The sequence below is a fragment of the Nematolebias whitei genome, chromosome 21, assembly GCF_014905685.2.
Source record: "Nematolebias whitei isolate Nwh7 chromosome 21, NemWhi1, whole genome shotgun sequence".
Lineage (NCBI taxonomy): Eukaryota > Metazoa > Chordata > Actinopteri > Cyprinodontiformes > Rivulidae > Nematolebias > Nematolebias whitei.
The window spans coordinates 7806054-7831707 of record NC_056518.1 but is presented as its reverse complement, the minus strand read 5'-3'; the positions used below and the strand labels follow the sequence as shown (position 1 = coordinate 7831707).

The 25654-nt window shown below is 43.2% G+C and overlaps 1 protein-coding gene across 1 annotated transcript in view; it reads right to left on the bottom strand.

The window, feature by feature from the left end:
* Positions 1-8235: 8235 nt before the first annotated feature.
* The window catches only part of LOC119427657 (kelch domain-containing protein 1), a 37895-nt gene continuing 20476 nt past the window's right edge, over positions 8236-25654 (bottom strand). Inside the window, exons 12-13 of the mRNA XM_037695294.1 lie at positions 19129-19181; positions 8236-8458 (exon numbers count right to left, since the gene is read on the bottom strand). Coding sequence (XP_037551222.1) covers positions 8314-8458; positions 19129-19181 — 198 coding nt within the window. The 3' untranslated portion in view covers positions 8236-8313. The remainder of the gene's footprint in view (positions 8459-19128; positions 19182-25654) is intronic.

Genomic DNA, 25654 nt, shown 5'->3' with positions numbered 1-25654 from the left:
TGTATGTGTGGGTTATTAGTTTGGCTAAGTATGAAAAGATCTTAGATATTGTCACTGCCATCGGTTTGCCTGGTACTAAAATAAGACGGACCTAGAGAGGACATGGAGGTAGTTGGAGTTAGGAGAGAGGATGCCGAGGACAGAGTGAAATGGAGGAGGATGACTCGCTGTGGAGATTCCTGAAGAGGGAAAAGAAGAAGAATATACGCTGATGGCTGTGGGCTGGAAGGATCTGCAGCAGTCCGTACCACAGCGGATCTGAAGAAACTGGCCTATCGGTCCACCTGGACCCAGTGGGCCTCTCGATCCTCCTAGGCAGCAGGACCACCTGAATGTTGAGCAGAACTCCTCCTCAGGTGATGGTTACTCCTCTCAGCAGCCTGTTGAGCTTCTCATCATTTCAGACAGCCTGCAGGTGTCAGGGGATAATCCTGGTCTTCTTGTTGTCATGAGCCACGTTTCCTGCCAGCTCCAGGATTTCAGCAGTCAGTCACTGGAGCAACTCCGCTAGGTAGACGGAGATGCATCCATGGCGCCTCCTTTATAACTCATTTGGGATTTGAGGCTGTATTTGAGGTAATAATTGAGCTTTGAGATGTTAATCAGCTGCTCCCAGTTGTAAAAACTACCTTCTTGTCATGGCATCCAATACCGGATGAAACAATCGTCCAAAAAAAAGCCACACATCCAGAAAAGAAATAAAGTTTTCAAAAGCAATATCCCAGGATAAAAGTAAAAGCTACTCCAATATGCAGCCACCATGAGTGACACAATTCTAGAAATTTATTATTATGAATTATTAATTTATTATTATCCAATTGATTATTCTAGAACTTTAGAATTTGCTGATATGTTAGTAAAACTGACATTTCATCCTTGAGTTTTCAAATCTCCACCTGGCATGAATTTAACAATAAATAAATAAATAAAAACAGGGTGGGCAGCACGGTGGCGCAACTGGCAGAGCCACTGCCACTCAGTGAGCAGGTCCCTGGTTCAAATCCCAGTCCAGGGGCCTTTCTGGGTGGAGTTTGCATGTTCTCTTTGTGCATGCGTGGATTTTCTCCTGTTTCCTCCCACAGACCAAAAACATGCATGTTAGGCTGATTGGTAACTCTAAATTGTCCCTAGGTGTGAGTGAGAGAGTGAATGGTTGTTTGCCTCTATGTGTCTCTGTGATGGACTGGAGACCCGTCCAGGGTGTACCCTGCCCCTCGCACATTGACTGCTGGACATGGACACCAGCGACCCCAGTGACCCAAAATGGAAGAAGCGGGTAAAAGATAATGGATGGATGGATGAATAAAAACAGGCCTAATTAAGGCTCAATATGGTAAATGGACTGTACCTTTCTATCTTATTTCAAGATACTCAAAGCACTTTACACTACAATCTGTGCCCTCATTTACCCATTCATACAGCTCTACTAGATTTCTACAAAGATAATTGAACAAATCATTCTAAAGAGACTAATCAGAGCTTTATCACATTCATACACTGATGGGACACACATCAGAGGCTATGAAGGGTTCAGTGTCTTGCCCAGGGACACTTCAGCATGTGACTGCTGGTGGATTCGAACCCCCAACTCTTTGCATTGGAGGACGACTGCTCTAACCACTCAGCCACAGCTTTATGTAATACCCGGACAAAATGTTGTATGGCTCAAAAATTGTCACGTGCCACTTAGACGTATTCAGAAGGTTAAAAAATAGGAGAGGGAATGAAAATGAACAATCTGACATCAGAGGGTTCCAACAAACAGAGCCCCAATTGATCGCTGGGAGTTTTTCTCCACATGAGGCCTTTCACCTGCTGGGTAATTAGGAAGTGAGCAGATGTTGCAGTGCTGTGAGCACCTGAGCACTAATTGTTTTTCTCCTGATTACACGACCTATTGACAGAAAACTGAGGCACTGTGAGAGTGACCACGGACTGCTTCCTGCTCGACTCTGACAATCACGTGAGAACGAGCGTGCACAGGATGGGGGGAGGCTTCAAATCAATTGTAAAATAAATACAGAAAACAACATGGCTGAAAATACACAGCTGTCTTTGCATCAGGAAGTATCACTGATCTTCTCTGCCTGAGATCTTCTTCATGTATTTAGTTACATTTTGCAACACATAATGTTTAGTTATTTAAATACAACCTCACTATATGTTTACCCTGTTTATCATAAAGGTTTTCACCAGCTGTCAAAAGACAGGCAATATATTTGTTCATAGGTCTGTGCTGGTGTTCATGTGTCTGTTAGCAAAATATTTCATGAAGCATTAATGAAACTTGCAGAAAGTAATCACTAGATCTACTTCTACATCTGAATAACTTTTGGAGTCACCTTGATTCAAGATGGCTGCCACAGCCAACTGACTTTAAAAACACAAAAATGGCTATAACTCTCTTTTTTTTTTAAGGATATTGACCTAAAAACTGATGTGGTGGTAGCTGAGAGTCATTCACTTCACTTCCTTTGACTGTGACAACTGACATTGTAACATTATTTACAAGGTTTGACCAAAACTTCTACAACGCCATAATCGCTGAACATAAGAGAAGGTTAGTCTGAAATTATGTCATGAATTGAAGAGGAATGCATTCCTCCAAGTGTTTTTAAAATAAACTTTTCTCACAGTGAACCTTCAGACAATGGCACAGAAATCTTTGCTGGCTTTATTTAGATGGCAGCGCCCCCTGCTGGTCGTTCTGGTCGGTACATCTTTGTTCTGCATTAATGGGGCTGCAGGCAGAGCTCCATTCTAACAAGCTGGCAGGAAATCCATAGGGTGTCCCATTAATGTGTGGGAAACACATTGCCAGAGGGTTGTTGGGTGTGACTTCTTCCAGAGACCACAGCTACATCTTGTCAACGTCAGCAGGAAAAGTCAAAGCCTCATTTGCACATGGTAATGTAACAGATTAGGAGAGACGGCTTTAAGTTAAATAAAGACGCCTTCTTTGGCTTTTACTCCAGTTCAGCTCCTTCTGGCTGCACAGGCGGTTGCCTTGACGACCTTGTAAGATTTACAATGTTCATGTGATCATGACTGTGCAGTGTTCACACAGAAGACACGCTCTGAACATGTTGGTAAAAAGGGGTTCCACCTGGTGGGGAACGAGGCCGAGAAATTTGTCTGGAACGTGAATCGTAAGCAGCCGCCTCGTTAAAATCTCTCCTGGGATTTGTTTCTACAGACACGTAGACTAAATAAATGCTGTTATTTTTTTATAAAAGATAAAATGTTTTCTAAATCATTTCACAACTTGATTTGTTAATCCATAAACTGAGCTGAACTGAAAAATGTCTCATGCGTCGCCTCTCTGTCCTGTTTTCACACAAACTGTTTTCCTGTTTGTTTACAAACTAAATATTTCTACATATTTGGTGCTATTTTTGATTCAGTTCAATTCAGTTTATTTATCAAATCACAACAAAGTTGTCTCAGGGCACTTTACAGGAACATTCACATAAAAGCCAATTAGTAAAGTTCTCTATCTAAGGAATCCAGCAGACAAGTTGAATCTTGGCTTCGTCTCCCATCCTGAATCCTATTTTAGTTATTTATACATCAGCTCATTCAGAAAACGGTGCCGTGGTTTTTTATTTTTTTTTATTTTTTAAGGTTTTTAAATCTTTACAAATATTTTCAACATATAGATAACTTTTCAATTCCTTCAAGAAAATTGTTCTATTTAAAAAATCTGCTTCAGCATACATGCTATGCATTTGTCTTCTTATGCTACTTTTAGCTAAAGTGCTAATACTTTTAGCTAGTGTTTGCTACCATTTTACTTCTTTTAATTTGTTTTATCTATTATTCTATTTCTTTTAGCAAATGTGCTTTTTATAGCTTTTACCCAGCACCATGCTTCTTTTAGGTTATAGCAAGTGTTCATTTTGTTAGCTTTTAGCTAGTGTTGTGCTTCTTATATCTTAGCTAGTGTTGTTTCTTTTAGCTAGTTTTCTGATTATTTAACTTTTAGCTAGTGTTCTGCTATTTTGTTAGCTTTTGGCTCGTTTTCTATTTCGTCTAGTTTTTATTTGCTAGTATTGTGCTTCTTATTTCTTTTAGCTTCTGCTTCTTTTAGCTAGTTTTCTATGTCATTAACTTTTAGCTAGTGTTGTTTCCTATAACTTTTAGCAACTGTTCTGCTTCTTTTAGCTAGTGTACTTTTTTGCTTTTGGCTTGTGTTTCTTAACATGAACAGAAAGTTCAATAAAGTTTCTATAAAACTCTATTTGGGCTTTGCTGTCCTAAATAAAAACTAGCCGTGTTCATGCCGAGTGCTAACAGACTAATTTGCTCAAGAAGCTGAAAATGACTTGGCAAAGCTAAAAGAAAGCTACTAGCTAAAAGCTAAAACAAAGAGCACAGTGTTAGAGACAGTTGAAAGAATATTCTGGACTCTGGGAGCAGTCGGTCTACTCTGAACCACAGTTATGCAGCTGCTGGGCCGTGGCTTCACTCGTCTGGAAGCCGTTGAAGTCTTCTCCAGATGTGGCAGATGTGGCTGTGTGATTTTGGTAATGACACGCTGGCGCAGGCAGAAATGGAATTTGGAAAGAACACAAACGAGTCCTTGAGAGACGCGCAGACAAAAAGTTTTTGCATTTACTTCTAAATTGAATTAGAAAACGTTGATTTTGAGACTTTTTAGAGAAATGCACGATCGTGTTTAGTTTGGCCCTCAAAACTTTTTCAGCTCCTTCATCAAATATATAAATCTGGAAGAAAAAATGTGAATATCAAATGTAGCCATCTTAAACTGTTATTTCCTGTTAGAGCTCAGGTTTTCAGTCCAACTGTAAAGCAGGAAGTTCTTCATGAAGACTGTTGTTTTCACATTTTGTTAGCAAAATATCATTTGATCATCCTCCAGAGAGAACAGCCGCAGGAAAATACAGACGCGTTGTGGAAGCCTAGAAACAACTTTTGTGGGTTCTTGTTGGAGCACCTGTGTTTTTATGAAGAAGAGCCATTCAAGATGGCTGCCACAGCTAAAAACACAGAAATGACTATAACTCGGTCATTTTTATAGATACTGACCTAGAATTTGGAGTGGTAGTAGCTGAGACTGAGACAAAAGTTAGATGTTGAGCACTAACCATTGCACGGGAGCTTTGATTCAAAACAGGTATTAACTGGAGTTTGTCTGTGAAATAACTCAAACCACATATTTCATGAAACTTCCAGGAAACAATCAGAGGATGTACAACTACAAGTAACTTTTCGTTCGGGGTGTTCCGCCACAGAAAGGCGGGTCCTGAGCCGAGCTGTTATGTAACCAGAGCTTCATCCTCACATTTGGGTCGGTTCTGTTGAGTCTGCAGAACGGAAATCATATTTTTGGCATCAGAAAGTGTTTTCTAGCTAAACATTTGCCATCAGATTGAGTCATGGTTCACACCCGACCCTAAAGACAAAGATCAGTTTTTGTTTGGGTGATGAGACGTGTCGCGCGCCGGGAAGAGGGACTTGGACCAGCCAGACGCACGTGATGGGCTCCGGAACAAGCAGAGGGAAGAAAGTGGCACCTGAGTGTGTCAGTGAGGTCAATGGGACCGAACCAGGAGCTGCTGCCAAGCAGGACAGAGGTCCGTTCACGCGCCTCAAGCTCCTCTCCGCTGTGCGTAACGCGCACCCGGACAGAGACTCGGACTTGTCAGAGGCTGACACGGTTCTGGCGGATGATGTGGACCCAGGAACAGAATGTGATCAGAAAAATCCTCCAAAAAGAGCTTTCATCTGGTCCAAATCATACGCGCTGTGTCTCATCAGGGAGGAGGACGCAGAGGAGGAGGACAGCTCCGCTGCACGTGTTGCGCGCGCTGCGGACGTAAACAAGAGGAACACGCATGCCTTCACGCACTCAATGCGACACAGGCCTGAGGGACTAACCCAGCACAGTGTAAGACTTCTGTTTGGTTCATGTCTTTTAGGAATTCATTCATCTTGTTCTGCAAGTTACAGAAAATCAAGACAAGTTGGTTTGAAACAAAAAACTGATCTAAAAGTTTAGTCAGGTCCTCTAGTCTGGATGGGTTCAAAAATTTTTAAAAAATGTAGAAACGTTTCATCTTTCATCCGAAAAACTTCTTCAGTTTGAGGTCTCACTTTCTGATGGAAGACATTTGCAAATTGAGGTGTACCACAAACCCACCCACACAGACCAGTATTTGCAGTTTGACTCCCATCACCCTTTGGAGCACAAGTTAGGAGTCATCAGGACTCTGTACCACAGAGCAGACAGCATCCCCACTAGCTCAGGAGCCAGGCAGAAGGAGAAATCCTACACAAAACAGGCTCTAGAGCAATGTGGATATCCTAACTGGGCCTTCCAGAAAGAAGAAACCCAAACAGGACTCCAGTCAGCCATCAGGTGAAAAGGAGGAACCCAGACCCAGACCAGTGGTCATTCCATATGTTGAGGGAGTATCAGAGAAACTGAGACGTTTATTTTCTAAACATAACGTCCCAGTGGCTTTTAAACCCCAAAATACATTACTGCAAAGATTGGTTCATCCCAAAGATCCAGTCCCCCGGCACAAACAGAGTAATGTTGTGTATGCTGTTCAGTGTCAGGAGGGTGATCAGTCTTACATCGGGGAAACAAAACAGCCACTGGCCAAAAGGATGGCCCAGCACAGAAGATCAACATCATCAGGTCAGGACTCTGCGGTCTACACTCATCTCCAGGCCAGCGGTCACTCTTTCAGGGATGAAGATGTTCACATCCTGGACAGAGAGGAACGATGGTTTGAGAGAGGAGTAAAGGAGGCCATCTTTGTGAAAAGAAATCGTCCATCATTAAACAGGGGTGGAGGCCTCCGGGTTCAACTGTCCCCCTCTTACAATGCTGTGATTGCTAGTATCACTCAGCCCTCTGTGAATAGTAAACAGCCATCAGGTGCTAATGATCCATTGTTAGGCTGATGGTCCTTCTTGAGCATGTGAACAGCTGGTTCTGGATGTCAACAACAAACTGGTTGATCCACTCTGAGAAGGTGCTATTTATAAGACCGAGTTTGTTGCAGCTCCTCAGACTGAGGAAGTCTCGGATAAAAGATGAAACGTTTCAACAATTTATTATTTTGAACCTGTCCAGAGGACCTGACTTAACTTTTTTAGATTTGTTCCACTTGGATTATTGAGCAGCATCAGGAAAACTAACACCTCTTCACTTCTGCCCCTCAGTCCTCCTCACAGAAGAGTTTGGAAAGAGGCAGCTTGTTAGAAAACGTACCCACGACGGAAAAACAACGGTAAGTGGACAGCTCCCATGAATGATTCATTTCTTTATTCAGTGGATTTGAAAAAAAAATGTGCCCAGATCAAGTTCACCTTAAAGGGCTTGAAAGAGTTGTGAGGGAGCAGATCAGCTCCACGTGACGAGTCTTTGCGTTTAATCCTCTTTCTGCAGAACGTCTGACAGCTGCCTCAGCTCTCCGGTCACCATGCCGCCCCTTCTGTACGACGGGTCAGAGGAGGAGCTGATGGACACTATTGAGAGAGAGTTTAGCTGACAGCACGGCTCACAACAAGAACCAGGTTTCTGCAGGTTTCTGGTAAAGCTGCAGCTTTGGAGCCCAACAGAACCCAGATCAGATGTGCTGTCCTGAGCAGGAGTGGGAACTGAAACGCCTCCTTGGTTTGTTTCATCCCAGTATTCCTGCTGGGCTGCATCTCATTAATTACGTTGTTGTAACCTGTTCTTTAACAAGAAACTGGAGTTTTCTGTCTGCTCCAGCTCAGATGTTCTGGATTGAGCAGAAGCCCGGGTCGTTCCGTTCAGATGGGTGTAATGTGACGATAAACACTTCTTGAACTGGGTTTAAAACTTTCCAAAGCTTTGAGGAGTTTCTTTGGGGGTTTCTTGCTGCAGAATAAAAGAATGTGGCACTCTGGATCAGACCAACACAGCTGCTCTCATGTTGACTCGACCCGGCTGCTGCCGCTCGAGCTCAGGAGGTGTTTTTGTTGCTTTTGTCCAAAACAGGCGCTGCTCAGAAATAAAGCAGCAGAGTTGTGTGTGTGTGCAGTAAATTAAAGGTTCGATGGTTGTGTGTTTACAGCAGGTCCAAAGAGAATCAACCTCACACAGAACTTTTCCACTAGCTTATTTATTTGAATCACTTATTTTACGAATACTTTGTTAGGCAGACTTTACAAAATAAAATGTATATTTGTAAAAAATATGAAATAAAAGCAACTTAAAAATAGTGTAGTAGCTCAGTGTATATTACAAATTAAAATGGTTAAACCCTGGTTAGAAAAGTAAAATATGGCACTTCTTTGTTTCATTGTAGATGTTCAACTGATGCTTTGCTTCTTTGAAGGTCGGTAGAAACATGTTCGCCTCTGGACAGCTTTCAGAAGTTTGGGAGGTAGAAGAGGAAGCTGATTTCTGAGCATCTCTGAGTTTCTCACATTCTTTGCAACGTAATCCTCACAAATCCTGCAAGACAGAACAATGTTTTAAAAATTCTGTCAACTTACACTGTTCATTTTGGGAGAGGCATTTTAAGTGACATGATCTGAATTAAAATTAAATAAAAACTGTATTGACTGCTTTACTATTAAAGCAGCACACTTATAAATATTTATATACTTTTTCTTGACAAGTTAGAGCAGGGGTGGCCAGATGTTTCCATCATGGAGCTCTTTTGAAAATGACCAAGTCAAAGTGATTTACCCCGTTTACACAACAACAACTTCTGGAAACTTTAGTGGTTTTTCAATGTTTATTGGGGGTAATGAACAAAAAATATCAAATGAGTAGGTTTACATGAAAACACTGTAGCTTCAATGTCAGTCGGGTTGCCAGATAAGAAATGATGAACTATAGTAAGGCTTTAAAATGATAGTATTTTGACCTAAACTGTCATATGTGCCAAGTAAATATATTCTAAGATGAGGTGTGTTGTGTTCAGGGGCGGCTGGCCATAGAGAGGTTCAGGAGGATTCCTGAACGGCCAGTCAGTTCCAGGCCAAACTGGCCGGTGGTCATCGGTACTTAAAAAGAAAAATTTAATTTAAAAATGCTGCTGCGTCCTCGTGTAGCAGCCTACACGGTTGAAGGTGGCAGTCAAATGTCAACATGAGAGCAGCCCCTCCCAATGTGAAAAAGAAAAAGAAAGAAAGGAGAAAGATGGGTGGAGTAGAAAAACTAAAGAAAAGGAAAAAGTGCAAGATGCAGCCAAATGCGCTAAAATAGCAGACATTTTCAGGGGGAGGGCCCAAAGTCACGTGACTAAAGTCAGCAGGACAGTGATAACAGGACTGAGCAGCTTGGAGACTGCAGGTTAACAAGCAGTGCATCATCTCAGAGTTGACAAACCCTTTCCAAAAAAATAGAATATCATGGAAAAGTTGTTTAACTTCCATAATTCCATTCAAAAAGTTAATCTTTAATAGATGATAGATTCAGGGCCCATAATTTAAACGATTTCAAGTATTTATTTGGTTATTTTGACATAATTTGGACTTCCAGCTCATGAAACCCACAAAAACAGAATTTCAAAAATTAGAACACTGTGGAGAAATCAGCCCAAATGTTGCAGGTCATGAATGTTTTAAACTGAGTGTGACACTAATCATCTACTAAACTCAAAGCACCTGCACAGGTTTCCCCAGGTGTCATTAAATTGCTTCAGTTTGGTTCAATATGGAGAAGACTGCAGACATAACTGACCAGAAGACCATCACTGATGCCCTCCATAGGATGGGTACGCCACAAAAGTTCATAGCTAAGGAGGCTGGCTGTTCACAGAGTGCTGTGTCCAAGCATATCAATGGAAAGTCTAGTGGAAGGGCAAAATGTGTCAGGAGAAGATGCACCAGCAACAGAGATGACTGTGGGCTTCAGTGGATTATCAAACAGAGAAGATTCCAGAATCTGGCAGAGATCCAGAAAGAGTGGAATGAGGCGGGAGTCACAGCTTCAAAAACCACCACATTCAGACACATCTGGGAGATGGACTACAACTGTCGGGTTCCTCTGTCCTCTTTTCAGATGAAAGTAAAGTGTGCCTTTCATTCGGAAATCAAGGTCCAAGGTTTGGAGGAAGAAGGGTGAGGAACAGAACCCATACTGCTTCAGGTCCAGTGTGAAATATCCACAGTCAGTCATGATGTGGGGTGCAATGTCTGGTACAGGTGTTGGTAAACTCTGCTTTCTTAAATCCAAGGTCACCACAACAGTCTACCAGAATGTTTTAGAGGACTTCATGATTCATTCTGCTGAGGATCTGTGTGGAAATGCAGATTTCATCTTCCAGCAGGACCTGGTCCCTGTCCATGCTGCCAGAAGCACCAAAACCTGGTTTGATGCCCATGTCACAGTGCTTGACTGGCCAGTCATCTGGCCAGACCTAAAGCCCATTGACAATCTATGGGGTATTCTCAAGAGGAACATGAGGGGCACCAGTATGGTGCTAAAAGAGTCTCAAACACCAGATCCAACAACAAAGAAGAGCTGACAGCAAGCTTCAAGGAAATCTGGGCTTCCATAACTCCCAGTCAATGCCACTGGCTGATTGCCTCAATGCCACGTCACATCGAAGCAGAGATTAAGGCAAACACATTCCCCACCAAGTATTGAAGATTGACATATCATTTTGAAAGTACCATATTTTGATTGATTTGTTGTGATCCTAATTTTTCTTTTTTCTGCAAAAACTGAGAAGTAGTGTGGACTGATGTCTTCACTGTATTCTAATTTTTTTGAAATCCTGTTTTTTTGGGTTTCATGAGCTGGAAGCCCAAATTATGTAAAAATAAACAAATGAATATTTGAAATCGTTTAAATTGTGGGCCCTGAATCTATCATCTATTAAAGATTAACTTTTTGAATGGAATTATGGAAGTTAAACAACTTTATCATGATATTCAAATTTTTTGGAAAGGGTCTGTACAGTGTGTTTGTGTTTCTGGATGTGTTCAACACAGAACACTAAAAGAGGTCACCTCAGTGTTGTTTCACCATTAGTCCATAAATCTTTAATCTGCATTACCAAATAAAATTTAAATAATCCACACTGACTGACCAGAAAAAGGCACAATTCTTTATTGCAAAAGAAAACATATTTCAGGGAAGAGTCTGTTTCCCTGTTCTGTTTCCACATTAATATACAGCTCAAGAAAAATACATTGCAGTGAGTGATTTATTTACTATGTGTGTGTGTGGTGCTTTGCTTATGTTGCATTTGTATTATTGTTATTAGTAGCTGAAAAGGCCAGTGTCAGTCGAGGAGTTGATGCAGAGGGACAGGATTCAATTCAGTTCAATACAAAATTCAAATTCAACTCAAAAATACTTTATTAATCCCAGAGGTAAATTAAATGTTGTTGTAACTCATCATCCTGGTTTCATTAGTGAGTTGTTCTAGATGCTGATGGCTGTGGGCAGGAAGGATCTCTTGTCTGTCTTACAGCAGCTCTGAAGAAACCTCTGACTGAAGACACTGTTGTTGTATGACAGTCTGATGAAGAGGACGCTGAGAGTTGTCTATAATGTTCTTCATTTTAAGAAGAATCCTTCCTTGAACAATTATTTCCAAAGGTTCTAGAGGAGTTCCCAGAACTGAGCCAGCCTTCTTTATGAGATTGTTGATCTTTTTTAAGTCACTTGCTCTGGTGCTGCTACCCCAGCAGATGATGGCAGAAGAGATAGCGCTCTCTGCAACAGACTTATAGAAGATATGCATCATCTTGCTACAAACACTGAAGGACTTCAGCTTCCTCAAGAAGTACAGTCTGCTCTGTCCCTTCTTGTAGATGCTTCACTGTTGCATTTCCAGTCCAGTCTGTTGTCCAGGTGAACCCCAAGGTATTTATACTTCTCCACCACCTCCACTTCTTCTGCCATGGTGGAAATATGGTTGGACATGCTTCTGTTTCTCCTAAAATCTACAATCATCTCCTTTGTTTTGTTCACGTTCAAGATGAGATGATTGTTTCCACACCATGTCACAAAGTGGTCCACCAGTTCCCTGTACTCAGCTTCTTGTCCATCTCTGATACACCTGACCACTGCAGAGTCATCTGAATAGTTCTGCAGATGACAGGAGTCTGTTTTGTACTGGAAATCTGAGGTGTACAGAGCGAAAAGGAATGGTGAGAGTACAGTTCCCTGAGGTGCTCCTGAGTTACTGACCCCCTGGTTAGACACACAACCCTTCAGTCTCACAAACTGTGGTCTGTTTGTCAGGTAGTCTTTGATCCAGGTGATTGTTGAGGCCTCCACCTGAGTCTTCTGGAGTTTCTGACAAAGCAAATCAGGTTGGATTGTGTTAAATGCACTGGATAAATCAAAGAACATGACTCTCAGTGCTGTCTGCCTTTTCTAGATGACAGTGAGTTTGCTGAAGCAGATGTATGATGGCATCTTCAACTACAAGTCCACGCTGATAAGCAAACTGCAGTGGGTCCTGATATGTGCTTGTTTGTTTAGTCAGGTGGGTCAGCAGAAGTCTCTGTAGGACCTTCATGATGTGGGATGTCAGGGCAACAGGTCTATGGTCATTGAGGACCGATGAGTGAGGTTTCTTTGGTACTGGAACAAGGCAGGATGTTTTCCACAACACTGGAACCTTCTCCTGGGTCAGGCTAAGGTTGAAGAGGTGCTGCAGAACCCCACAGAGTTGCTCTACACAGACTCTGGGACTGACACTATTTGGACCTGCAGCCTTATTCCGGTTCAGTCTCTTCAGCTGCTTCCTCACCTGACTTCTAGAGATGCAGAGGGGGGAGGCAAAGGAGGTATCAGCATCTTCTGATTTGGTTGAAGACAAACATGTAGAAAAAGAAGGGTCCATGACCAAGGTCAAGTCAAGTCACATTTATTTATATAGCACATTTAAAACAGTATAAGGATATATATATATATATATATATATATATATACTGTATAAGTAGAAGGAGTATAAGGATGAAGGAGGTCAGATAGGTATGAAAGTGCAAGGTCATTACCACACTTAAATGTCAGCAGAAGAATCTTAAAATCAACTCTGACATGCACAGAAAGCCAGTGAAGTGAGGACAGAACTGGAGTAATGTGCTAAAACTTGCAAGTTCCTGTTAGTAGCTGAGCTACAGCATTTTGGACAAGCTGGAGACGTGAGAGAGAGACCTGACTGACCCCAGCATAAAGCGAGTTACAGTAGTCCAGCTGGGTTGTAATAAATGCATGGACTAATTTTTAAAGGTCGGATCTGGACAGCACAGACTTGAGCTATCTCTATCTTTCAGCTATCTGCCTTAGCTGAAAGAAGCTTTTTTGAAGAACAGAGTTTATCTGCTTATTAAACTTAAAGTCTGAGTCTAAAACTATCCCGAGATCGGTAACAGACTGTTTTATGCCCCTTTTCCATTAGTACCGGTACGGGCCGACTCGACCCTACTTGGCCCGGTTCTGAGGCTTTTCCATTAGTACCGGTACTTAGCACCTGTTACTATTTTCAGTACCCTTGGCTCTGTGGTTCTAACCGGTACGAAGAGGTACAAAAACGTGACGTCAGAACACTGTCGGTCACTGACTGGTCGGGGGCGGAGTTGGGGGCGGAGTCACTGGATCCTTCAGAAACGTTTCAAAACAATAATCCGCCATTTGCAATTGCTCGGACTGGAGCAGCGGCTGGACTTATTTTAAATATTTTAAAAACAATACTGACAACATCTTGGTCTAATGCTGATGTGCTGGCATTTTTTGTGCTTGGTGGCCGACAACATAATTCAGAGCAAGCTGGATGGAGCTCTGCTGGTGCACCCCGATCCTCCCTCCGGAGCCTCCGAGCGCCAGACCGGGCAGGGCGTCATCTCCCCGGCTCCAAGTTCAGCTGGTCACCGCGGAAGATCCTTCGATGTGCCGACTCGGAGGCTCGGGTTCCGGATACCAGCCTTGTGTGCTCAGAGCTCCGCAGGTCACTGCGAAGCTGGAGATGGGGACTCACAGGTGGCCGTTGCCAGACCCCGGCCGCGCGTAATCATGAAGGCTGAATCCCGATCCCACCCGGCAGTCAGGCGGACTGGACAGTCTGGGACGGACGCTGGAAGCGATTTTTAAATAAAATAATATTTAGTTTTTATACAAAAAATGTTTTAAAAAAATGCTGAAGCGGTTTAAAAATGATTATTTTTTTTTACACATAAAATGTTTTTTAAAATCGCTTCCACCGTTCGTCGCAGACCCGTCTCTGTCCGCCTGTCTGCGCGGGTCGGGCCTTCATGATTACGCGCGGCTGGGGTCTTGGAACGGCCTCTGTGAGTCACCAGCTGAGCTGGAGCTGGGAGGATGAGCCTCCCAGCCTCCTCCTCTCTGGAGGAGAGGATCAGTGAGACCAGCAGAGCGTTGAAGATAAAAAAAAAAAAACGGTGCCAGCTTCATCATGAAATCCTGTTTTCACTTTAATGACTGTTAACTCAGCTGAAAATCATAAAAAGACACAAAACTATTGGATCTCAGGAATATTTCCCTCAAACATGTTTAAAGAAGAGACGACCTTCAGTTCAACTTTATTTTAACTCACAAATGTACAAATCACAAAACAAGAACTTTAAAGCAAAGCTAAAAATAAAATGTATATATGTGAACAAGAAAGAAAACCACACATCTAAAATGAACATTAAAAGTAGACACAATGAGTGCAAATACATCAAATGATGATGAAAACCTATAAAAATTTAAATGTAATGTTTTGGTAGAATCTGGTTCATCAGAGTTTTAATTTATATACATATACTGTATATATATTTATATCTATAAATATATATAAATACACATATATGTATATAAATATATATGAATATATATAAATACATATATATGTATATAAATACATATGTGTATATATATACATATATATATATATATATATATATATATACATAATTGTGTGTATGTAATATGTGAGATATATATATATATATATCACATATGATATATATATGTGTATATATATATATATATATATATATATATATATATATATATGTGTGTGTGTGTATATATATATATATATTTATACACATGTACATACACACATACATGCATACATACATACACACAACTTCAAAATAACATAAATTCTCAACCTGTACTGAAAACAGTTTTTGCATCTCAGCGCCACCAGCTGGTGAGAGGTGGTGACGTCAATTTGAACCCCGCCCACTGGAACCGGTACTGAAAGCATAATGGAAACACAACCTGTACCGTACCGAGTAGAGTAGAGCCGTGCTGTACCGGCCCGTACCGGTACTAATGGAAAAGGGGCATTAGATATGGCTGAAGGGAGTCCAGGTTTGCAGGATCAGTGACAGTGGCAGAGCTAGGGTAAACGCAATGACCTCAGGCTTCTGATCATTAAAACTCAAAAAGTTCGCAGCCATCCAAGTCTTGATTTCATCAAGACATTTTAACAAAGGGCGAAAGGAGGAGGAACTGTTAGGTGTTAACGGCAGATAAATCTGAGAGTCATCAGCATAACAATGAAAGGAAAGACCATGTTTCCTCAGGATAGACCCTAAAGGGAGGAGATACAATGAAAACAGAAGGGGTCCAAGAATGGAGCCTTGCGGGACCCCGCAGGAAAGAGGCACTGAAGTAGATAGAGTGTTAGCAAAATTAACACAGAAACTCCTGTCGCTCAAGTATGAATGGAACCATTCTAACGCTGCACCAGTAATCCCAACCCAGTGTTCTAGCCGGGATAAAAGGATACTGTGGTCCACAGTATCAAATGCAGCAGTACAGTCAAGGAGTACCAGGACTACAGACTGACCAGAGTCATTTGCCAGAAGAATGTCGTTGCAGACCCTAAGGCTGTTTCTGTGCTGTGTAGTTTCTTAAAGCCAGACTGAAAGATCTCAAGAATAGAATTTCACTCAAGAACTTGTTTAATTGAGTGAAAACTATTTTCTCCAGAATCTTAGAAAGAAAGGGAAGTTTGGAGATAGGTCTAAGTTTGAGCAGGTTGAAGGGTCAAGTCTGGGTTTTGTTATTAAAGGAGTTACCACTGCATGTTTAAAAGCATCAGGAACTACACCTGTAGCCAAACTGCTGTTTATAATGTCAAGAACAGAGGGTCCAATGGAGGGTAGGACTTGTAGATAAAATATTTGAGGTGTGACAGGACAACCTTGGGCCAATGGATGGTATGGGTGGTATGTATGTTTGGCTGTGGGCAAGAGAGGAGGATGCTGAGCTTGTTCCTGAACTGAACCTATTGAAGAACGTGTTCAGTTCATTGGCTCTGTCTAGGCTTCCATCCTTCTGATCCTCCTTCTGCTTGAAGCCTGTGATCTCTCACACCTCTCTGATATTGTTCTGCTGGAGTTTGCTCTCCAGCTTCTGCTTGTACACCTCCTTGCTGTTTCTTATCTTGGCTTTTAGTTGCTTCTGTGTACTCTTCAATAATTCCCTGTCTCCCTCCCTGAAGGCTCTTTTTTCTGGTTTAGCAGTTCCTTCAGGTCAGTGGTGATCCAAGGTTTGTTATTGGGGAAGCATCTCACTGTTCTGGTGGGGATGGAGTTGTTTACACATACGTTTATATAGTCTAGTAGTATATAGTATTTATATAGGATGATGCCAGTCATAGGAGTGAGGAGGAGAAAGAGCAGGAAGGGACAGATGAGGATGGAGAGGAGGTGGAGATGGAAGAGGAGGAGAGAAAGAGGTCCTGGTGACTTTAGACCACATGTCAAACTCAAGACCCATGGGCCAAATGTGGCCCTCGTGGACATATTATCTGGCCCCCAAAATGATATGTATATATACTGTGTATATATATATATATATATATATATATATGTATGTATGTTTGAATCACTTAAATTTTTTCAGAGATCTTTAATTATGATGTCAAAAGTGTAACAGAGTATGTTAAATGAGACCAATCAAACTCTTGTTGAGGAACCTGCAACCAAGAAAAGATGTTGGGTATCTAACTTGAGTTCTGAAACTGACCCTTAGTTTGAAAAAGGTTTTAATTTTGGCCTCGTTTTATAAGTGAGTTTGACGCCCCTGCAGCAGACGGTGATGCAGTTACAGACATTGCAGAGACCAGTGTTCTGCTCAGAGCTTGTTAATGATGGGAGTTCTGACAGTTCCTTTAGTTTGGGAGAGAGTTATGATGTTATAGGTGTGTATATCTCTGGAGGTTGTTTTTTGTTCCTTAAAATTTGTTTGATTTTCATGATAAGCTGCTTGTTTAATAAACTTTTATAAACTGATTTGTATTTTTTATTTCTATCACTAAATAAATACAAACAAACAGTAGTTTTGATTCAACATTTTTCAGTCAGGTCATCTGGACAGTTTCTTTTTTTGTGCTGAAACGTTTCGCCTTCGATCCAGAAGGCTTCATCAGTCAAGGAAACACACAACACAAAACTGATTCTTTCCCCAACAGCTTACTCCAAAGTGGAACAAACCAGTTACAGTGCCTTGCGAAAGTATTCGGCCCCCTTAAACTTTTCAACCTTTTGTCACATTTCAGGCTTCAAACATAAAGATATAAAATTTTTATTTTTTTTGTGAAGAATCAACAACAAGTGGGACACAATCGTGAAGTGGAATGAAATTTACTGGATGTGTCAAACTTTTTAACAAATAAAAAACTGAAAGTGGGGCATGCAATATTATTCGGCCCCCTTGCGTTAATACTTTGTAGCGCTGCCTTTTGCTGCAATTCCAGCTGCAAGTCTCTTGGGGTTTGTCTCTGTCAGTTTTGCACATGGAGACACTGAAGTTCTGCCCATTCTTCCTGTAAAACAGCTGGAGCTCAGTGAGGTTGGATGGAGAGCGTTTGTGAACAGCAGTCTTCAGCTCTTTCCAGATTCTCGACTGGATTCAGGTCTGGACTTTGACTTGGCCATTCCAACACCTGGATACGTTTATTTGTGAACCATTCCATTGTAGATTTGGCTTTATGTTTTGGATCATTGTCTTGTTGGAAGATAAATCTCCGTCCCAGTCTCAGGTCTCTTACAGACTCAAACAGGTTTTCTTCCAGAATTGTCTTATATTTGGCCCCATCATCTTCCCATCAATTCTGACCATCTTCCCTGTCCCTGCTGATGAAAAGCAGGCCCATACCATGATGCTGCCACCACCATGTTTGACAGTGGGGATGGTGTGTTCAGGGTGATGAGCTGTGTTGCTTTTACGCCAAACATATCGTTTTGCATTGTGGCCAAACAGTTGGATTTTGGTATCATCTGTCCAGAGCACCTTCTTCCACATGTTTGGTGTTTCCCAGGTGCTTGTGGCAAACTTTAAACAACACTTTTTATGGATATCTTTGAGAAATGGCTTTCTTCTTGCCACTCTTCCATAAAGGCCAGATTTGTGCAGTGTACGACTGATTGTTGTCCTATGGACAGACTCTCCCACCTCAGCTGTAGATCTCTGCAGTTCATCCGGAATGATCATGGGCCTCTTGGCTGCATCTCTGATCAGTCTTCTCCTTGTTCCAGATGAAAGTTTAGAGGGACGGCCGGGTCTTGGTAGATTTGCAGTGGTCTCATACTCCTTCCATTTCAATATGATTGCTTGCACAGTGCTCCTTGGGATGTTTAAAGCTTGGGAAATCTTTTTGTATCCAAATCCGGCTTTAAACTTCTCCACAACAGTATCTCGGACCTGCCTGGTGTGTTCCTTGGTCTTCATGATGCTTTCTGCGCTTTGAGCAGAACCCTGAGACTATCACAGAGCATGTGCATTTATACGGAGACTTGATTACATACAGGTAGATTCTATTTATCATCATCAGTCATTTGGGACAACATTGGATCATTCATAGATCCTCACTGAACTTCTGGAGTGAGTTTGTTGCACTGAAAGTAAAGGGGCCCAATAATATTGCACGCCCCACTTTTCAGTTTTTTATTTGTTAAAAAAAGTTTGACACATCCAATAACTTTCATTCCACTTCACGATTGTGTCCCACTTGTTGATTCGTCACAAAAAAATTAAAATTTTATATCTTTATGTTTGAAGCCTGAAATGTGGCAAAAGGTTGAAAAGTTCAAGGGGGCCGAATACTTTTGCAAGGCACTGTATGCTGCATAACTCACTTACATTAGTTACGATTCTGCTTTGGAAGTGGATCAAACATAAATAGATTTTACCTAAACAGAGGATACGGTTGTGTCTGGAAAACAAGTTCTTCATTGCAGTGACCCTGAAAAACACACACACAAACACACACAAAAAAACATATTGTAAGGTTTCCTCAGAAATCAGTTTACAGTTTTAAGACTAAATGCTCTTATTGTATAATGTTCATGGCTGCTGTTTTTGCAAACATCTTTTATGTATTTTCAGAGTTAAACCATCATCTGCAAACCACTGTGAAAATAAACAGCCTGTAAATTTTTTAACTAAATGTTCATTTGAAAGTGCTTGCATTGAATTACCGTAATTGCCAGTGTACAAGCCACTACTTTTTTCTCACGCCGCGGTTTATATGCAGGAGCATCTTAGTTATATATTTTTTTCATAATTTTCAAAAATTTATATTTTTATATTTTATTATGAAGGACTTCCTGCCACTGATTAACAGTTTCCTTTGACAGCTGGGCACTCATAGCTCCCATCACCCTGCCCACAGAGAGAATGCCCTCAGGTAATCACATGTACAAGGTCTTTTGCTCACGGTTTCAAATACCCAACCATAACTCCACCCACTTTGTTATCATGTGACCAGAAGTCTAACCTGAATGACCAATGAGGTACTCTCGAGGACCATCCCCCAAGATAGAATGAATGAATTTCTTAAGATTGTTCCCATATTGTTACCGGATTTTGCGCTTCATGTGTTTACTTCATTTGTTCACTGATAAAGGAAAACCCACTGAGAATTTCTTATGATGCAGCTTTCATGTCAAAAGCGATCGGCTGTCAAGGAGGAAACAGAGCTGCATCAACCTGTGTCGATAGTCAGGATTGGAAATGCAAAAGCAGTCAAGTCTGGTACATGTTTTAATTCAATTCAATTTAAATTCAGTTAATTTATAATGCTGGCAGCACGGTGGCGCAACTGGTAGAGCTGCTGCCTCTCAGCGAGCAGGTCCTTGGTTCAAACCCCGGTCCAGGGGCCTTTCTGGGTGGAGTTTGCATGTTCTCTCCGTGCATGCGTGGGTTTTCTCCGGGTGTTCCGGTTTCCTCCCACAGTCCAAAAACATGCATGTTAGGCTGATTGGTAACTCTAAATTGTCCCTAGGTGTGAATGAGAGAGTGAATGGTTGTTTGTCTCGTTTGTCTCTATGTGGCCCTGTGATGGACTTGTGTACCCCGCCCCTCGCACAGTGATTGCTGGACATGGGCACCAGCGACCCCCGTGACCCAAAATGGAATAAGCGGGTAAAGAAAATGGATGGATGGATGGATAATTTATAATGCGCCAAATCACAACAGAAGACGTCTCAGGGCACTGAATAGAAACATTCATATATAAAAATAACAATTTAACATTATTTATCTGAGGAGCAGACTGCTTTGAGTTTAACTCCATCACAGAACTCTCATCTTGAGCAAACATGAAGGCAACAGTGGAAAGCAAAAACTCCCTCATGAGGAAGAAACCTTTAACAGAACCAGGCTCAGGACAAGCGGACATCTGCTTCAACAGACTGGGTTTGAGAGGAACAGATACACAATGGCAGGCCAAGAATCACATGTTAACATAGAAAATGAAAACTATTCAATTTTAACAAATCATTTAATGAAATGAGGTCAACCCGTCCAGGGTGTACCCCGCCCCTCGCACAGTGATTGCTGGACATGGGCACCAGCGACCCCCGTGACCCAAAATGGAATAAACGGGTAAAGATAATGGATGGATGGATGGAAATGAGGTCAATTTGTCCTCTAGTAGTCTCACCTAAGACAGCATGACAAGCCAACCCTAACTAAAGGATTTATCAAAAAGGAACGTCTTCAGCCCAGTCTTAAAACTGGACAATGTGTCAGCCTCACAGACAGAAACTGGAAGTTGGTTCCACAAGAGAGGAGCCTGACAACTGAAAGATCTTCCTCCCATTCTGCTGCTAGAAACTCGAGGAATCATGAGTAAGCCTGCAGTCTGAGAGCGCAGTGCTCTGTTAGGAAAATATGGAACAATAAGCTCTCGAATACAAGATGGAGCTAGGTTGTTTAAAGCTTTGTAGGTGAGAAGTAAGATTTTAAATTCTACTCTGGATTTGACAGGGAGCCAGTGGAGAGAAACTAAAACTGGAGAGATATTATCACTCCTACTAACTCCAGTTAAGACTCTGGCAGCAGCATTTTGGATCAACTGAAGACATTTTAAAGAAGTATTTAGGCACCCAGATAATAAACCATTGCAATAGTCCAGTCTAGACATGACAAATGCATGGACCAGTTTTTCTGCATAATTTTTAAATAAGATGTTTCTAATTTTAGTGATATTTTGCAGGGGGAAGAAGGTGGTTCTAGTAACATTTTTAATGTGGGGGATAAAAGACATGTCCTGAACAAAAATAACACCAAGATTTTTAACATTAGAACTGGAGGCCAGATTAATGTCATCTAAGGAGGGAGAAAGACTGAAAATGATATTCCTAAAATGCTCAGGTCCAAAAACTACAACCTCAGTCTTGTCTGTGTTCAAAAGGAGAAAATTTAGGGTCATCCAGGTTTTTATGTCTTTAAGACATGCTTGTAGTCTAATTAACTGACTGGATTCATTGGGTTTACTGGACAAATATAACTGTGTATCATCAGCATAACAATGAAAATGTATCCCATGCTGTTTAATAACATTACCTAATGGAAGCATATACAAGGTAGAGTATTGGTCCAAGCACTGAACCTTGAGGAACTCACTTTGGCGTATGATGAAGATTCATTATTTACATTTACAAATTGGAATCTATCAGATACTGTAGATATGGTTTATCATATTCAAGTCTCTGTAACAGAACATTGTGATCAACTGTATAAAATGCAGCACTGAGATCTAACAGGACCAGTGTAGACACAAGTCCATTGTCAAAGGCCATGAGAATATCATTAGTAACTTTCACCAGTGCAGATTCAGTGCTGTGGTGAGCCCTAAACCCTGACTGAAACTCTTCAAACAGATTATTACTTTGTAGATGATCATGTAACTGACCAGCAACTATTTTCTCTAGAATTTTTTAGATGAAAGTTAGATCAGATATAGCTCTATAATTGGCTAGAATTCCTGAGTCAAGGTTATATTTCTTAAGTATACTTCCGGTAAGATGGCGTCCGTGTACATGGCTTGCAATCCACCTCTGCTGATGGTGTTTGGATTATTTTTGTTTTGTTCGTTTCTTTATCTGTGACATAAACTCACTGCTGATGTATGACCGTGTAAGGATGGTACCATTTGCTGTTTCTGTTTGTGTCTGTTTCCCTAGTGTTTCCTCATCAGTTTAATTGGTGCCACCTTTGTCTCGTCACAGCTGTTGTAATCACGTCTTGTCTTGTCCTTGTATAAAAGCTGTCTGTTCTGTGTTGTTCCTCGTCGGGTCGTATTCGTTGGGTCTCTGTGTTCTCCTGCGTCTCCCCTGAGCTTTCCTGAGTCCTCCCTGAGTTTCCCTTTGAGCCATCCGTCTTTATGTAAGTTTTGCTGCCACGTCAGCTGTTTGTTTTGTTCTTCATTTATTATTAAAATACTTATTTTTGTAATCTGCCGAGTTTGAGTCCTGTCTGCACATTGGGTTCGTTCCTGTCCACAAAATCCTGACATTACGACCCGACCACACATCAGAACCCAGCGGGCAGGGCTCTCTCGGCAACTCACCTTTTTTCTTTTTCTCCTCCGAGCTTCCCCGTTATGAGCGAGCATACAATCCGGTGCGGCGGGTTCTGGACCAGACCCGTCCGCCCACAAGGACGTTTTGACCAGGAGGTGGAAGTCCTGTCTTCACCACTCCTGGTCCTCGAAGAAAACAGGGCTCGACACCGGGGAACCCACCAGGCTCCTACTTTTGAGTCCGCCTCACCCGGCTACTCGGGATGGACGTCGGGGGAGGACGAAGAAATCGAGGATGAGTTCTGTTTTGCTCCTGTCCCCCGACCATCCCGCCGTCGCCGGGGAGGTAGGAAGCGGTCCCGAGGGCAGCCCGCGGCGACCGGGCCGGTTTCGTCGGCCGGGCAGAATAATAGAGTTGGTTCCGGTGTTTTTGTGGGAGCTGGTCCCGCCGCCTCACCTCACAGGTTTTCGGTGGAGGCGAGGTCCAGCGTCCCGCGGGAGCTCCGGTCCACTCCTGTTCGGTTCGGCGAGTCCGGTCCACGTGACGTTACGGGGGCGGGTTCCGTCGCCTCACCTTCCAAGTTCCTGGTGGGGGCGGAATCCGGCCTCCCACCGTCACACCGTGCCGCGGCTGTCCAACCCAGTCAGACCGTGCCTCCTGGGCATTCTCCCAGTGACTCTGTGGGGGCGTGTTCTGCTGACCCACTTCCCAAGTTTCCGGTGGGGGCGACACCTGACACCACATCCACACATAGTGACACTTGCCCGTCAATCACATATTCACCCCATGATTTTGCATACATAAACCAGACTTTATTAGATTTATTCACTTCTGCTAAAAATAACCCGGACTGCTCAGATGTTTTGTTTTCCCTGATGGAGGAATTTTTAGTTTTACGGCCAGGCCTCCTTCTGATCCCAGAGTACAACCATTTATTAATAGAAATAAGGTCTCTCATCACACCCAAGGTCACTAATATACAGTCTGAACCCATAATCCATCCTGCACCTATTGGCACCACCATCGCTTCTGAACTTTCCTCTGCTCCTCTGACTCCTGCACCCATCATCTTCGCCGCTGATCCACCTGCTGAGTGCCTCGCCGTTGGTGTACCTGCTCCTGTCGCCTCAGAGGACTCAGCATCAGTTTCTGTTTCCCGTCGCCGCCGCCGCCGCAGGAGATCAGTTCCTGTCGCCACCGCAGAGGAGTCGGTTCCTGCCTCCGCTGCAGCTCTCCAGGCTCCCACGCCGTCTGCTGCAGAGCCACAGGCCTCTCCGTCATCTGCTACAGAGCCACAGGCCTCTCCGTCGTCTGCTGCAGAGCTACAGGTCTCTCCGTCATCTGCTACAGAGCCACAGGCCTCTCCGTCGTCTGCTACAGAGCTCCAGGTCTCTCCGTCGTCTGCTGCAGAGCTCCAGGTCTCTCCGTCGTCTGCTGCAGAGCTCCAGGTCTCTCCGTCGTCTGCTACAGAGCTCCAGGTCTCTCCGTCGTCTGCTGCAGAGCTCCAGGTCTCTCCGTCGTCTGCTGCAGAGCCACAGGTCCCTCCGTCGTCTGCTGCAGAGCTCCAGGCCTCTCCATCGTCTGCTGCAGAGCTCCAGGTCTCTCCGTCGTCTGCTACAGAGCTCCAGGTCTCTCCGTCGTCTGCTGCAGAGCTCCAGGTCTCTCTGTCTGTCACGGTCAGCGGCCCCCGCTGCCCCTCCCCATCTGCCTAAGCCTCTGCCTTCTCCTTCAAGCTGCAACCAGGAACCAACTGTCACGGTCAGCGGCCCCGCTGCCCCCCCATCTGCCTAAGCCTCTGCCTTCTCCTTCAAGCTGCAACCAGGAACCAACATTTATATCTTCAAACAATCATCCCACAAACTAAATCATTTCCTTCCATTTCTAGGTTCTGTCTCTGTCTGCTCTTTATGTTTTTGTTGTTCTGCTCTGTGTGTGATTTTCTGTTTATCTGATTCTGTTATTCTCCACTCACTCCTCAGTCTGCCTCTCCACTCAATCTTTATCATTCACACCTGTCCCTCATCAGCCACCTGCCCAGGTGCTCTCGTTACTCACTCTCCCTCTGTCTCATAAAAAGCCTGTCTCTCCTTCACTCCTTGTCCGGTGATTGTTCTGTGTTCACAGATTTTTCAGTCCTCCTCTGTCTTGTCAGTTTTTGTCCCTCTGATGATCTGCTCTGCCTAGTTTCTGATCCTGTCTGCCAAAGTAAGTTTTGCTGCACCGACAGCCTTTTGTTTTGTTATTTAAAATAAATTATTTTTATTTTAAACTCCTGCCTCGCTCGCCTCCCTGCAATTGGGTTCCAACCTCGAGGATCGTGACAGAATCACCGGACCACCTGAACCCAGCGGGAGGATGATTTCTTTGTTTGAGTTTTTTTGCCGTGAGGCAGAGAAGACTGCCCAGAAAAACAGAGAAAGAGAGGAGAGGAGGAATCCATTTTGGGGGACCCGCCTGGCCATTAAACCTGGGTCCTCGCAGCCTCTCCATCCCTCTCCACCTCACCGCGCCGCTGCACCCCGTTGCCCACCTCCTCCTCGCTTTCCACCTGGTGGGGTCAAGCAATCATCGGAGAGAGGGGGGCAAACTGCTGGTCCTCCCCGAACCCAGCGCAAGAAGGGGAGAGCTTCGCGAAGGGAGGGGTTCATGGCTTCTCCAGCACCTGCTGCTGCAGCCCCGTCTCTGGTCTCTGGTTCTCCAGCTGCAGCCCCGTCTCTGGTCTCTGGTTCTCCAGCTGCAGCCCCATCTCAGGTCTCTGGTTCACCAGCTGCAGCTCTGTCTCTGGTTCCTGGTTCTCCAGCTGCAGCTCCGTCTCTGGTCTCTGGTTCTCCAGCTGCAGCTCCGTCTCTGGTCTCTGGTTCTCCAGCTGCAGCTCTGTCTCTGGTCCCTGGTTCTCCAGCTGCAGCTC